We start from the raw sequence: 16175 nt of genomic DNA, 5'->3' as shown, positions 1-16175 counted from the left end.
GCAAGTCATCCAATCACAGACAGAAATGGTCTTAGGATTGCATACACACACACATTCAATTTTACAGCTAATTAAATTATTTACCACCTTAGTAGCATGATTTACGGAGGATATCTCATCCTAAAATCAACAAATATTGCACTGTTAGGGTCCCAGATTTTGGCTTTTTTCACTTTTTTATAAAAAAAGAATCTCAACTCAATTTTCTCTCTAGAAATCAGACATTTACTAAAGATAATAAATATTAAATAATTATTTTACATAAACACCTTATCATGTTATTACTAACTATAAATGTTTAAAACATTTCATACACACCCCACCTTGGAATAGGCTGAAACCCTTATTTTATAATCTAGACGTACCAACCTTACTATTAAAAAAATAAAATGCATTTTCAATGCATAATCATGTTCCTAAAAATATTTAAATGTCTGAATTAACTCCCATGTGATGTTTTGGCTCATATAATTTGACCTGTCCTTATGTGTTACGTATGCATTTGTAAATTTGATGAATTATAGGGTTACCTCTTTTGCACCAGAGCTCTGCCAAGGGAAATACTTTCCTATTTACGGGCACTTTATTAACACTTTTACTTCTCTGTACGGAGGTCTCTCTCAAGGAATAGAATCACTTGTGTTTGTACCATTGGGGCTCAACTGAGCAGAATGATGGCCTCTTCCCCCATCCATTTGCTTTGACACTTCAATGGATTAGTGGCTCTATCAGCAGTATTAATATGAGGCTAACCTACTCCATTATTTGTTTCATTAAAAAAAAACTTGCTGTACTTATCACTGGTTTTCTTGCAATAACCTTTTTAAAATTATCTCATTTGCTTATATTTATTGATGATAGATTTTCAATTGTTTTTGTGAATTACATTCCTCCATAAATATCAAAGCCTTATTTTCCATCCCTGATATTTTAATTTGGTATTCTATTACAACTACAATTTTAGCACTAATTTTGGAGAAAAATCACTGGACATGAAAATAGAGAAGATAAGGAAAAGATTATTCTTGAGCCAGAATCAAAAGCCTTTTTTTGTTCACAATTATTAAACTATAAATATATTCCATTAGTTCTTCCATAGAACTTTCAATTTTAATGTTAGAATTTTGATTGATAATTGTATGGACCCATCATAAACCAATTTGGTCTTTTGCGAACTTTAACTTTTTATTCCTGCCTACAGTATTTTTTAAATATAAAATTGCCAATATTAATAGTTTACTGCAAATTTAGCGAGCTTGAGTGGTGGGAAATGAGTCCAAGGGTGGTCTAGAGTCCCCAAAGACCAATAGCCTTATCAGTCACTATCCTGGGTTACAAGGGCTGGATGCATGCCCCTGTTCATTGTTCGTAGCACGGTCGCTCCTCATTCCCTCCGTCAGATAATGTTAGTTCTTTTGGAAAAACTTCATTCGTAAAAACCTTGATGGCTATACCTAACATTTTTTTGCATAGGAAAATTTGTATGCATTGGCTATAGCCTTCTCTTTGGTGATTCATGAACACCATACAAATGCCAGTGGTACAGATGGAAATCTCAGACCATGCAATTCTATGAAACCCCTAAACACACCAACCAACAGAAGCTTAATGGGCCACTTGTTCATTATTAACACGTTGCATACGGATGACAAAGATTCTCGTCATTTAGGCACGTCAACCTAAACAATTTTAAACCCTACAATACGTATTTGTTAGTACGTTTTCAGTTGTTGTTCATTATTCATAATGAATTGATGCATCGTAATGTTTGATTGGGTGAAGTTATATTCTAAACATTAGCTTTTTAACCATGTTTAAACCAAAGGCATTACGCCCCAACAGGCACATATTTCCAGAATCGGCGTTCCTAGGAATTTAAATACCCCGGTATGCAACGTGTTAACATGTTCACTGGTACATACTTTCGTGCCTGCCATGCCTTGGCTGTTTCTCTTTAATTTGAACTCCATTGGTTCATGACACATATCTAAGCCTTCGAAATGGTCGCAATCACCTGTGGCAATGGTAATCCACTTGGATGTACATTGTACTAGCTGTGTAGCCCTGTTGTTGCACCGTAGTGGTGTGGCGTGATGGCATTTTTCATTGACTGCAAAGTGAATATGACCGGTGTGGCAGTCAAGCGTCTTTGTTAACTGGTTTTATACTATACTGAACATTGTGTTTCACAGTAGTGGAGATTTTAACTTGAGCGACTGCATGGATGTAATAAGAGCATATTTTATAACACACCACATAGGAGTGTTTGCAACACCATCTGGGTAAAGGCCTTCCATGCCGAGTACGTTAAATGCACCATGAAGGTCTTACGTCACTTACAGTGTCGGCATAATGATTCCAAGTTTGGTGCATACTCCTCCTGAGATGCAATGGTGGTATTCAGCCCTGGGACACACGACTCGGAGAAAAAGCGACTGATGGCCTGCTCGTACGGACAGATAGGTGGCAGCAGGCCATCCCGACTCAGGGCATTCAGCAGAGAATTCCATCCTGGAAGTGCGAGTGGGGAACACTTTTTTCTTTTTTTAATGGAAAAACACCCTCACACATTTTTAACTCAATTATTCTTAACAAAAATAGACACAAAAATAAAATGTTGAAAGTTACTATCATTAAAATATTAAAAATCTTCTCGTTCTAGATTATTTAAACAAGTAACTATTACATTCATATTTTGATTAAATAATTGGATTTAGCACAAAATATGCTCTAGATACATATCTAGAAAATATTTTCAATGTCTTGTATATCTTAAATGTCTACTAAAAGTCTAGAAAATGTCTTAGAAAAACGGACATTCAGATATCTACAAAATATCTAGAAGATATTACAAGACATTTTCTAGACATTAGCTTAAGACATTCTACATATTTTGTAGACACCTAAAAGATATTTTGTGCTATGTGGGAATTCTAATCCAAATATCTTCTCAAAACATGCCTCACAAATCCCAACTGCTTTAGTGGTCTGGCACAAATATTTCTTATGCATATAGTACATCTATGTATGAGCACTGTGGTTATTTGAAGTCCCTTGTGTCACCCAATGTATCCCTAAGGTGTACTTTACAAAATACTGCATGGTGTACATACCAAAGGTCAATACATACTTATGTTAGATTGGAATCACTTTGGCCTTTCATGAGTCTCAGCCCAGTGAGAAATGGGTGGTGGAGTCCACGTGGAACCCACGTGGAATCCACGTTGAGTGGTGGATATTTGGTGGTGGTGGATATTGAGTGGTTGGACCCACGTGGAATCCACGTTGATTTCAAGTGGATTTGTGGTGATTAGCATAAAATGGTAAACAGAATTTCTAATTTGTGGAACTTAACTCTCTGGTGTGACATTGCGTCATTTATCATCCTGAAACCACGCTAGTTATGTGAAAATGTATCGCACATTCTATTTTTATATAATTCGTGGAAAGGCAGCCATGAAAGCACATGAAAAATCGTAGACACATATATAGAAGGTTTAGATATAGAGTGGTTGAGGTTTTAATGGTTTTAGGACAGCACCAACTGCTGTTTTAATTTTTCCACCAAATTTCCACGTGGGTTCCACGTTGATTCCACGACCAAAAACACGTGGTATCCACGTTAATTCTCCATGTGGATTCCACCACCCATTTCTCACTGGGCGGGAGGTTTCTTTTGCATGTGAACAAACTCCACCATTATTAAGCTTGGCAGGTAATTCTCAATACAGCAGAAATCTTTAATTCCTCACTGGAATTGGAAAGTGTTGAGCCTGATGGAATTATTTTATAAACCCCCTCGGTACAATATAAAATGTAATGACCTTTATTGGCCCTGAATTGATTGCAGGGAGATATGAGTTTATTTAGCCTGGGAAGCATCCTCTGCGCACAAGATGATGATATAATCGTGACTGCTCTATTGAGTGTTTGAAATTTTCAATGGAGAAGTACTGAAATCAATAGAATGTCCAGCTATAAGACATGATCAACTTTACAATGAACTGAGATCAACTTGAAAGTACAATAGATAAATTATAAATAAAATAAAAAAACAGAAATAATAAAGATGAATTACTTATTAAATGAACTTTCCAACATACTGAAATAAATCAACTGAAATTAGATCAAACTTTCAATTACATAGTATTGGATGTAGTCAATTCGTATTTACTGGAAGCTGGAATACCCATGTTTTCAATCTATGTTCCATTCTTAATTCTGCTCTTTTTCAAATTAGGTTCCTGCACAACACTGTATTTCTACATTTTTTTTAAACCATTTATTTTTCAAATTTTAATTCACGAGTTTCCCATGGAATAATCCACTGGGACTCCTCTTCAAGTCAACTGCAAAAAGTTTTCTTCATGCAGAAAAAAATTGTTAGATGTATGATAGGCGTTTCTCAACAAACCTCATGTAAACCATAAATAAAACAACTAAACCTTTTGACCATTGCATCCATCTACATCGATCGCGTGTAGCCAGAAAAAAGAAAAAAATCAACAATTTACCACTATCAAAGAAATTCACTCATATGCCGAGACAAATGCAAGCAATATCCATGTTACATATCACAAAAAATGAATTTCTGTAAAAAAAATACTATGGTTGTTAGCACAAAAATTTAAAACTCACTGCCAGGCAAAATCAAATATATTAAGTCTAAAAATATATTTTTGAAATCCTTAAAAGAATATCTAATGAACAAATGTTACTATGCAGTAAACACATTTTTTTATGAATATAATAAAGATTGTTAAAAGGAATTATTTATTGCGACCAATATGATAGGTATTTACATATATCTTTGAAAAATTGCTTTTATCCACTATACTTTACACGTACGTTATGTATGGTCTTTTCGAGACTAAATGTATTATTATTATTAATATCATCATCAAACTATTAGCTCAATAATCTGAAATATCCGTCTTAAAACGGTATTTTGCAGGTGTTAGAGGTGTTTGTAAGTTAGAGATATATTTTAAGGAGAGCAATGTTTTACAGCTCTTCAAATGAAAAGGTAATGCATCCCATAACTTGGAACCTAAAATGAGAAATGAATTTTCAAAACTTCTGGTTTGTGACCTGTAAACCCGGATGGACGGAGATTGAGGGAGGATCCAAGTTAAAGTGGTTTGAGTAAGAAGAGGGGATTTTAATTGATAACAATGGAATTACATAACTCCCATGAAATATTTTCATCCTTGCCATTGAGTAGGTCAACAGAGTTCCTGAATGCAGGGAGTTGAGATGTGATCAGATTTACTAACTTCAAAAATAAAGCATCCAGAAGAATTGCCTTGGTAATTTTAGGGACAAAAATATGGTAGTATGTATGTATTCTTCAAAGTGCCTGGCCTGTGATTTCATTCAAGTCACAAGCTCCAACTTTTAGTTCTGGGGAAGGAAGTGAGCGCAGGAGGAGGAAGCGTTAATTACCGATTCCCAAGTGGTTCATGAAGCACGCCTTCTTCCCTTGCAGGTCGCTCAGCTTCTTGATCTTGGAGTTTGCCTTCACAATCAAAGAGGCAACATAGTGGTCGGACACTTTACTTGAGTCTTCGTACATTAATGGTTTCAGACCCAGTCTGCATAAAAAGGAGAAAAATATTTTGAAACAAGGATGTTGCATATTTAGGGTGGTCATCAAGCACGCAGGAATTTTTTTCATAATACCCTGTGAAGGACCCTCCTAAAAGATGCCAAATGGTCTAAAATGTTATTGGCAAAGTTTCAACACGACATCAAGAGCATTTGGAAGGATATGGATTGTCCGACCTTATAATATCCTAACATTTGCAGATTTCAATGACATAATTGTGGATTCTCAACTATTTTAAAATGAATATTAGTTCATGCCTATCACTAATTCATGAATTTATGTAATGGGAAAATTATTTCAAAAAGAAGCCGCACATTTATTTTGAGAGATTTTGGTCCCAAGCAGCGTGGTACTTCAAACGTATACCAGAGCAGCATGGTTTGCATGAAAGAAGGTGTACAACTATAAATCTCATGGTCATGAAAAACTATATTATGAAAGCCTTCAGTGATGGGCATTAAGTAGACGTAATATACTCTGATTTTCAGAAAGCCTTTGATATATGTATGTATGTACTGCCAAAACACTTACCATTGGCTTTGTAAGTAGAGATGTTATAGCATTAACCATAGTCATCTTTTAAAATGGTTCATCGACTATCTTAGGGGTGTCTTTATTGTAAATATCTTTTGTGTTGTAAGATGGCATTATCTTGCATACACATGAAATTGGCTTACAGTAAACTTTCCTAAACTTTGCATGTGACTTGATTATAGTCTATGATGATATAAGTGAAAGTAGCTCAAGATATCTTTTGTGCCCCCTCTTGAGTTTTGTTCTATATCTGCTATAGCATTCAAGATCTCGTTATAGTTTATTCCATATCCTATATATTAGTTGTAATTATCTTTCATTTTTGCCTACGTTTACGATAGCAAGAGATTTCAATATTATTTGCACTGATACTAATATTTTCCAACTAGATACATATATATGTATCTAAATTTTCTTTTAAAATACTTTTAATGAACTGCTTGTATTTCTCATTTTGGATAACTCTGTTCCATGTATTGAATGGGTACTCTAGATGCAATCATTAATTTAAGTCAATTTGCTTCAAATCTTACTTACATTCCTTAAATAATTTTGATGTGCTTGTCTTGTGTTAGAAAAAATAATGTTATTTTCTACCAGTTTGGTGTAAATAATCTTCCGGTTGCTCCTATGTAAATGGAAAGTTTGCATTCATTTAAATGTGTGAAAATTGTGCAATTTATAATCTAAATACATATATGTACATACATACATGTAAAACAGAATGTCTGTTTGGCTTTTTGCTATGCGTTTCCATACTATTGCACGGGTTGCAACCAAATTAGTACATAGGTGCATCTCATGCTCTCAAACCCTGTAGTGCTACTTTCGGCTGCGTCTGAAGTGCCCTTTGCGTCGTTTCCTCACTACCGTTTGTTACTATTAGTCACATAACTTCTATAGTTATACATCCTGAGGGGTAGGCATACCTCTTGACACACTCATAAAAGAAATCTAAAAACCTGCTCTGCGATTACCTATTTATTCCAAGTTTCCCTCTTCTCTGTGCCCTATCCTTCCCAAGCAATGGCGGGTCGCCTGCTAGTAACTATTGAAATGGCATCAGCCCATGGCTGAACATATTACATATTATCTTATTATATCATTCTAACCCACCAAATATGTATAGAGCTCCTGTGACAGATGGCAGGTAAAGATCCTCATTTTGTGGGACGCAAGCCCCCTCCCTTGTCACTGTGCACAATTTGGGAAGTCATTTCAATATAAGAATGAGCAGTGGTGTGATTTTGTCTCACACTATTTTAAACTTTTTATTGTCCAGTTTTCTTTTTTTTCCTCCAAATATGTACTTATGCAATTCTAAGAAAATAAATACTAACTCCAATCAATCAAAAACATACCGATTGTTATCTTATAATTTGTGAGAAATTCATTAATAAATTTCCCCAGGGGGATTTTCAAATAGCTAGCAGCCGCTGGGTGATCTTAGCTAGGTGGAGAAGAACTCACCGTTTGGCGAGGGCCTCATTCTGAGCGTGCACCACTGCCACCTCTGCATCCAGGCTGAGCGCCAGCATGCCGATGCACCCCCTGTCACCACGGGGGCGCACGCAAGACAGAGGTGGTTCCAGGCCATGCGCCAGCGCTGCCTCGCGCAGCCACGAGCACTTGGCCACCTCCTCTGCTGACGCCACGCACCACCGTACGGCACGCTGCGTGCCGCAAGACGATTGCTCACTGGCTGCCACAAATCCCACGGCTGGAATCAACCAACAAGAGCGTGTTTTAGCTATCGAAAAAATCGGAGCTAAAGAAAAAACATTTTGCTGCAAAAAAAATCTTATCACACAGTGTTGCAGGCATATGCCTGGACTTTTGACAGTTATCAAAATTTCCACTTTCAATCTTCTATATTATTGCTACTCTATAGATACCTTTTTCTCAACTTATATGCAACCAAACTCTACAAATGAGGTACAATAATGTACAGAATTTATCAGAGAACATGTGACGGCATATCTTACTTCCTAAATATTGCTATTGTTTCCTAAAATTGGTTTTTAAATAAGTTAAGAAAAAAACCTGTAAATATTCCTGACAATTCATTTGCAACAATATCTCGCATTCTTTAAATAACTTTTATCAAAATGCGGCTGATTCCACATTCAAGTCTCATGTTGATACGTAAGTATGAGTCATCATGTGCGTTTAACAGAGGATAGTGTAATTACTTCCAATGTTGTGTTTAAAGATGTCCTCTGACCTCAATTTGTACATGAACATTCCAATTAAATTTGATATGTATGGTGCTTGGAGATAAGTAGGTGATCTTGTAACCTTAACTTTATGATGCTTACTAGGGATGGTCGGATCGGATACCTCAGATCCAAATATCCATGGATAATGCCCTACTCCGTCAGTGTAAGTCACACTGCAGTCCTTCCTTGAATGCTTTGTTCGGGGCACTTGAAATTCAACACTCCATCAGTCGGATGGGACGTTAAACGATGGACCCCGGGGGCACCTTTCATTAAAAGCAGCCTGATGCTGCATTTCTATCCACCCTTCCATCAGAAATGACCCTAGCTGTTGATCCCCACCTCTAAATACCATACCAAACCAAGATCTCAACAGATGATCACGAATATCTTCTCCCCAGGCATAATTTTAGCACATGAGAAATCTGGGTACCTTTTGCTAAGTAATCCTCTATTGCTATGATTTCAGTTGGAATGATTTCATGGTGATTTTTTGTCAGCAGGTAGCGAAGAGCAAACTGCCAGTTGCCAGGTGAAGTTTCATTAATGGACATGATCAGCTTCTTAATATCCTCTGCAATTTTCCTGGAAGGAATGGAAAAGGGAGGAGATTATTAGAAGATGGATTTATTGAATGAAAACATTTAGGGTGATATAAAATGCCAGTTAGCACAACGGATATGGGATTTTGAGTACCATGGGAATCTACAAGGGATAGCAAAGAATATCGGTAATATCTATGCTCTGATCGATAGTTCACATCACAGCCAAACCAATTTTCAGTCTTTCTATTTACATATACATGGTTTATAATAGTTTTCAGCACTTTGTTTGTAATGGATAATATTGGAGTAATTATACCTAGGATTATTTTCCATATAAGAAGAATGGTCAAAAGTTAGATTATATTTTTCATCATGGCCCATGTTTGTTTTCCATATTTGGATCTAAGCTGACACTTAAAAAAAATATGGCACAATAGAGACTTGAAAATACACATATATTGTTTGCCTTCAATAATACATACATCTGATTGAATTCATGCGGTATAAAGGTGGAGCAGTAGCAACACCAATTATCGTCTGATAACCCTTACGCTGCGGTAAAGTTTTTTTAATGGTCTGCATGGTGAGTGCGTGCAGTGGCGGCGCGTGCGTATACGCATGTTAGCAAGTGCACACCCGAAGATGAATGAATTATGAAAGAAAACTATTCCTTTGCAACGAGAAGGATAAAAATCCTGTGTACATATGTAAGAAACATGAGCCTCCGAACGCTACAGCTATAACCTTTTCGAATTCACCGCTATACAAGTGTGCGATCCCGTGGCATCGCGCCGGCCGCATATTTGGTCTATGCGATCGCTTGACGGTGCTCTGGCGGGACGAAGTAAGCGGGGGGGTATGTGCTGTTCAAATGGGTGATGGGAGCAGACTCAAAACGAGGCGAGTGCGCACGCGCATATTTTTGGTGAGTGACTCCCAGGTAGTGTACCGGTGTAGCTGCCACCTACACTACCTTCGCCCAGGATCCTAGTCCGTCTGCAACAGAGTCATCTGTATGGCCATTTTCTACACTACTTCCTCATAGAGTGTAAGAAAAGGATAATGAATTTCATCTACCATCACTTGTAAATGTGTGTTTAGAATAATTACTTTCATGCATGCTAATATTATTTCTGTCCATGCAATTTTATGGGTAGAATGTACCAGTGACATGTTTTGCTTGCTATGTATTCTATTACGACAAAATATGATGCTCATGGATTAGGATTAACATAACATAATTAAATCATCCTATATCTGCTCCAATGCACACCTTAGATAAATTACCACCAGCCGCCACTGAGTGCGGGGAAAACGTGTCACCAGATTTTCCTACCCCTGGCATCCTTTCCTTAAGATTTTAATGCCATTCTTTCCGTGGTGGCTTCAACTCGGCCAAGCCTAAAAGCAATGCTGGGCACCCCTCACCACGGGGAGCGCAACCCAGACTATCCCTTCTCTGAGAGAGAGTTCCCTGTTCTCCACAGCGCATTCACGATGAAAACAATGATGCATGTGTCTTTATGACCAACATCACTTCTGTATATGTTTAGTTTATTTTCTGTTTTTAAGTTCATTTGTTGTTTGTTTTGTTTATTTGTGAGCATGTTTGTTTTTATTTTGATTTCTTTTATTCATTTCTTTGAGACAAACCTATGGTGATAAAAGATAAATAATGAATTGTCAAGGAGAGAGCCATCTTGAAGTGAATGTAAAATAGGATTGAGAATAAAGAAGAGTGTCAAGTGATATTTACATTGAATTTAATCGCTGAGATACGTTAACAATTCCAACGAATCCGAATCCTTGCATTTCCTAGGAATTTATTTATCTCGTCATTGTCCATTAGCCGGGGAAGTTTATTTGAAAGCATTGGTCTCTCTTCTTTAAACTTTTAGGTGTGGGCCTTCCGTCCCTGCGTAATTACCAATAAGGACATATAACATTCATGGTCTGTCGTGAGGGGGTAGGGTGGGCAGTCCCGGATTATGAGGGTCCACTATCTGCTAGGCACACGCCCGGGGTCGATGGAAAAATATTTTTGCCGCTCATGTCCCGCACACAGTGGCAGCGAAATTTTGACGCTCCCGCAGCCAAAGGGTTCGCAAACACTGCTCTAAGAGTGCTGATTTTGAGAGAGATCCCTGCTAGTGTGTGCTTCAAGCACTCCATCCATTGTTAGGACTGTTAAGCCATGGCCCCCTTTGTCCCTATCAGGCATTAAGAGCAGGCTACTGCCCACACCCCAGTGGCGGCTTCACCCATCTGCACGTATCCCTGTACCACTGTTTTCCCTAGTTTCCCAGAACAGCCAGGGAGGGGGCACAGGTGTGTGAGGTGCTGGCATGGCAAGTCAGCTAGGCTCCTGGAAACCCCAGTCGGTATTGACCAAGCTGTGGTTTGAGCAGACGGTGATCTCAACCCTCATAGTTAATAAAGAATAAGAAAAGCATGTAGTAGTTAAGAAACAAAATGATGAATGAGTTGATGTAGCATTGCTTTGAATAACTGAAATAGAGAATGTGCACTGTGGATATAATGAACAAATAGTTTCTAACAAATAAAGAAGGTTTCAACTCAAATTATGTACATAGTCATATAGATTATCTGCAAGTGCTTTATGCATTTGTCTTTTCCCTACCCACCATGCTACTATAGTTGCTATATATTTATATACATATGTACATATACTACAGCTACTATGTTGCATACAGCACAAAAAGGAGTGCTAAAGATGGTTAACGGGGAAATCACAAGAAAAAGCATTCACCACTCATCAAAAACCTTCTTCATCCTATGTATAAAAAATACTCATTGCTCTGGTAAACACTGTGACTAAAATCTCAATGCACACACACACTACATACTCTGTCAACTCTCAATTATTTCACTCCCAATTATCTGGTTTACAGAACTTCATGGCTCTTTTTCTTCTCCCAGAGAACAACAATAATTGAATTTAAAAAATGTTATGCATCTCAAACAAATGTGAATTCAAATTCAAATGTGATTTTTCGAACAAATGTGAATGCAAGGGTTTTCATCCACAAGTAAAAAGGCAATACATCTATGCATATACATATGTAGAGTTGAGGACATCAAATCCGGAATCCAGAAACCCGGAAATCCAGAAATCCAGAATGTTTGAAAGTTCCTCTGCGTAGTGTTTCGCCTTGCCACCTCGTGGCACCACTCTCCGAGCCTTGCTCTAGGACGAGTAGGAAGTTAGCGCACCTTGTGAACATACACTAACAACCTGGGCAGGGACACGTAGGGATCTCAAATATCGGGCACAAGAGCCTGACTGCATTTTTAAATCAATAAATATTCCAGAAAAACCAGAAATCCAGAAACCCTTTGGTCCCAAGCTTCCCGGATTTGAGGTCCTCAACTGTATTCAGGTCACGTTCATTAAATTCAGGATTTGCCATGCTTTTCGATCATCCACCCTTCCTCTCAAATGCATTAGATAGGATAATCAGGAGCCAGTAACAGTTATTTGGTCTTCAAACAATTGGCATCAACAATGTGAGCACTCACGAGCGAGCAGCCACCACACTCCACGGCCTCGACATCCACGAGCACGGAGGCGGAGAGTTTTGCGTCAGTGGCGCCAGGGGCTGCAGTGTGCCATTGGGGCAGAGGGCACTGAACTCGGCCGGCACCGCCTGAGCGGGAAGGTCGGGATCTATCTGCAGAGGGTGGAATGTGGGACACAAAAGTCACCCAACAAATCAAGAGGTTTCATTGCATTTTGTTCCTCACTTAAGATATAAAGGCATAGGCGGATCTAAAGGGGAGGGGGGGCACATGCACCCCCCCCCAGACCCTTAAAAAATGGGCAAGATTTTTTATACGGTCCCATTATCATTGCGTTCGTTTTGAATTACGAGATATCCTTGTGCCCCTCCCCCCCCCCAGAGCAAAATACTGGATACAGCCTTGCTTGTGCCCCCCCCCAGAAAGAAATCCTGGATCTGCCCCTGTTTAAAGGCATAAGTTTTAAGCAAATAAATAATTTTTCAACTATTTACAACTATTACTACTTCTTAAACTTTCCCTTTCATCAAGCTACAAAGTTGGATAGGCACAAACTGGAGATGACCCTTTCGTACTTCCACTTGAATGTTCTCATTTCTCCTATCATGGCATTTCTTTTAAACTGTTATTTTCAAAATAACGTCTCAGTCAATGAGTGAACAGAGTGGGAGAGAGAGACAGCTGTCGCTTCGTGCAGCAGTAGAGCATGCCGTGAACTCACCCCAAAGTGAAAGAGCACATGGGAGAGTTGTGCCCATGCCACGTCGCCCACTTCGTCCGAGAGGCAGGTCAGAGAGCCCTCGGGCCCCCAGTACTTGTCCATCGAACCACACTGCTGCGGCAGGTCACACAGCCGACACAGGTTGCTGTACTTGGACTCTTGCGGGCACAAGAATCCAAAAGTATCACCATCATCACCAATTTAATTCTAAAAAAACACTAGTATCGACTATATAATGTTTGCAGTTAGCAAGTTTAGTTTTTAATTTTAGAATGATAATTGGGTATTCATTCTAGATAGGCACAAATTTCAATGTTCACTTTTTTTACAACAGTCTAAAGTAAACATGATGTATACCTAACTGCACTATTTGCATAAAAGGGTGCAATAAGGGATAATTTTATCCAGTCTCACTTTTAGACTTACTTAATTTGGCATCTAGATCTTTGTCTTCAACCCAAGGGCCTGGCTTACAAGCATAGCCGAAAAATTCTGATGAAGATTTGATGAAGTTCTCCAGCATTGAAATGTTTGGCTCACAAAACTGCGGGGCAACTTGTGACTCAAAGTACTGATGAAAATAAAGAAGAGATAGTTTACAAAAATATGAGAATACTTACAGGATAAGGTGTTAAGGCTGTCATGGAATTTTCATCAATATTACTGAATTTTAAATCAAAACTAACACAAAGATGGCATATTTAAGCTTCCATCTGAATGCATCGAAAACTAAAAACGAAACAGTTCACAGCAGCAGCTCACTCACACATCAATAAAATAAATCTAATCACAAGAGAAGTTCATGGCAAGGCTTAAGGTGTCAGGAACTCATGCAACAATGACACTCCAATGTCACCATGTATTACAAACAGAGATGGTCAAAGTACCAAACCAATGTAATAAATATCAGCTGCATCTACGGTTAAAAATTAGCAAACAGTGACAAAGTTAAAAAATTGGCGCTGCACACTTTTTCCCTTTAATGGCAATAATTCCCTTTTGGTTTCTGATCATGGTCCACTGAGGTAATAATAAATAATTAATATTCCCTCCCACAAAGCAATTAACATTACACGAATGTTTATTAGCCATACTTGTCTTAATTTCTCCAATCTCATTTCTAATGTAATACATATTGCTTTATGCTGGTAGTTTAAATACCAAAGGTTTTTATTGACATAGTATTGCTAATTTCACAAAAATTCTCGATTGTTTTTCATAACAATTAACACAAAGCTGACTTGCAGAAATTATAAACATAACTCATCTGTATTAGTGCTTAACAAGCAATTTATGGTAAACAACTAAACTCCTGTCCAGAAAAAAAAGGACTAATCAAGCCACTACCTTAGAAGTTGCATCCGTCCATTGCATGGGGAGATCATATCCTGGGTGACAAAATTTTTTCCCTCTCAGATCTGCAACACTGGTTATATTGAGTGTGTTTCGCACAATTACAAGCATCTGTTTCTCAAACATTCCTGAAAAGAAAATTTAATCATAATACATCTCCCACCAGAACTAAATCAGCAAAGCTAATTCAATCAATGAGACAATGAGGCTCTTATGAGAGAGGACATGTTCCACATATCTCAGGAAGCGTACGTGGAGAAATTGTGGAAGAGATTGTTAGAGAGTTAGAGAAATTGTCTTAGCCGCTCAGTTTTAAGATACTTTCGTAAGTTAGCAGGAAGTAAATGAATGAGGTCTCTGTCTGTTGGTGTGCAGAACCTTTCAGAATACGAAACTGAATGATAGACAAAATTGAGGGCAAATGTGAAACTCTAGCACTAGAAGGAGTGGTGTTGTATTGCTACCTAGAGTGACCATTAGCCACCATTTTGATGGGTAGCAACTATTTAAACATTTCTTCATTTATGTTGAAATTGAGTGATAACTTCATTAACCCCTGATAGTGTGCGAAAATGTTTTTATACGTTTTGTACGCTGACTGCGGCATTTACCCAAATGTTCATTGCTGCCTTTGATATCTCGAAATTGAGGACTTTCCCTCACCATAAGGATGGCTGAGGGACTTAATTCTAGCGGACCAGCCTTGGTGACAGTGGGGTTGCGTCCTGCACAGGGGATCTCTCTCTCCTGCACTGGCAGCTAAATTGGTGAACTCCATCAGCCCAACGGTTAAATTTTACCTTTTCCTTTATTTATCAATACAAATGAGTAATTTTTTAATAACCATTTCACAATAAAAAATTCAAAATGAACAGCAATCACATAGCTCCTGCCCTACCGCATGGCATTTGGTATGGCAGCAGATATGCTGCTTATTTCCATTCAAAATGTAATAAGGAATGCGAAATATATATGTATATGTGATAACTAAAACATAAAAATGGGCAGACACAACATAGAGAAGTGATTTTGTGAATAAAACATACAATTAGAAATAAAATAGAAACACCTATCCCATCATTTTGATGGGTGTTGGTATTTTAAGGTAGACAGCAGTGGTATAACTTCATTTACATCTCAGGGTTGTTGACTCGATGCTGATGACGAAAGACAATGATAAAGATTGCTTAACCCTCACTTTTTCTCCAAAGACGAAGCTCACTAGTGACAAGGATTTGTGGGTTGGATGACTTGGAGGCCACCAGCAGATCCTCAGCCTCCAGCACAGCAAAATCAGCCTTCTCAGCCGTGAGCAGCCTCAAGCACTCCAATCTGCAATTAAAACAGGCATAGAGTACAAGACACACACACACACACCAAAGCAGCAGCAGCAGAAACTAATATGTAGCATTCAAACTATACCAGTGCTTTGGATATTTTTGCCTTGAATTTCATATGAGTGCTTATTCACCCACCCCAGGGGCGGATCCAGGATTTCTTTCTGGGGGGGCACAAACAAGGCCATTCTGAGGATTTTGTTCTCGAGGGGGGGGGGGGGGCACAAGTATACCCCGTAATACAAAATAAATACAATTATAACGGGACCGTTTTTAAAATCTTGCATACTTTTAAAGGGTCTGGGGGGGGGGGGCACG

The 16175-nt window shown here is 38.3% G+C and overlaps 1 protein-coding gene across 5 annotated transcripts in view; it reads right to left on the bottom strand.

The window, feature by feature from the left end:
- Window positions 1–16175, bottom strand: part of LOC124155382 (transferrin) — a 47329-nt gene that overhangs the window by 4135 nt on the left and 27019 nt on the right. For all 5 annotated transcript variants that reach the window (XR_006864178.1, XR_006864179.1, XM_046529154.1 and 2 more), the window contains exons 3-11: window positions 15719–15852; window positions 14515–14648; window positions 13594–13738; window positions 13168–13325; window positions 12447–12598; window positions 8795–8946; window positions 7613–7862; window positions 5446–5594; window positions 2341–2511 (exon numbers count right to left, since the gene is read on the bottom strand). Coding sequence is in view for 3 of the 5 variants with exons in the window: in XM_046529154.1 (XP_046385110.1) it covers window positions 2341–2511; window positions 5446–5594; window positions 7613–7862; window positions 8795–8946; window positions 12447–12598; window positions 13168–13325; window positions 13594–13738; window positions 14515–14648; window positions 15719–15852 (1445 nt within the window). In the remaining 2 variants the exon portion in view is untranslated. The remainder of the gene's footprint in view (window positions 1–2340; window positions 2512–5445; window positions 5595–7612; window positions 7863–8794; window positions 8947–12446; window positions 12599–13167; window positions 13326–13593; window positions 13739–14514; window positions 14649–15718; window positions 15853–16175) is intronic.

Source organism: Ischnura elegans, chromosome 3, assembly GCF_921293095.1.
Source record: "Ischnura elegans chromosome 3, ioIscEleg1.1, whole genome shotgun sequence".
NCBI classification, from domain to species: Eukaryota; Metazoa; Arthropoda; class Insecta; order Odonata; family Coenagrionidae; genus Ischnura; species Ischnura elegans.
This window is presented reverse-complemented; position numbering and strand designations above follow the sequence as displayed.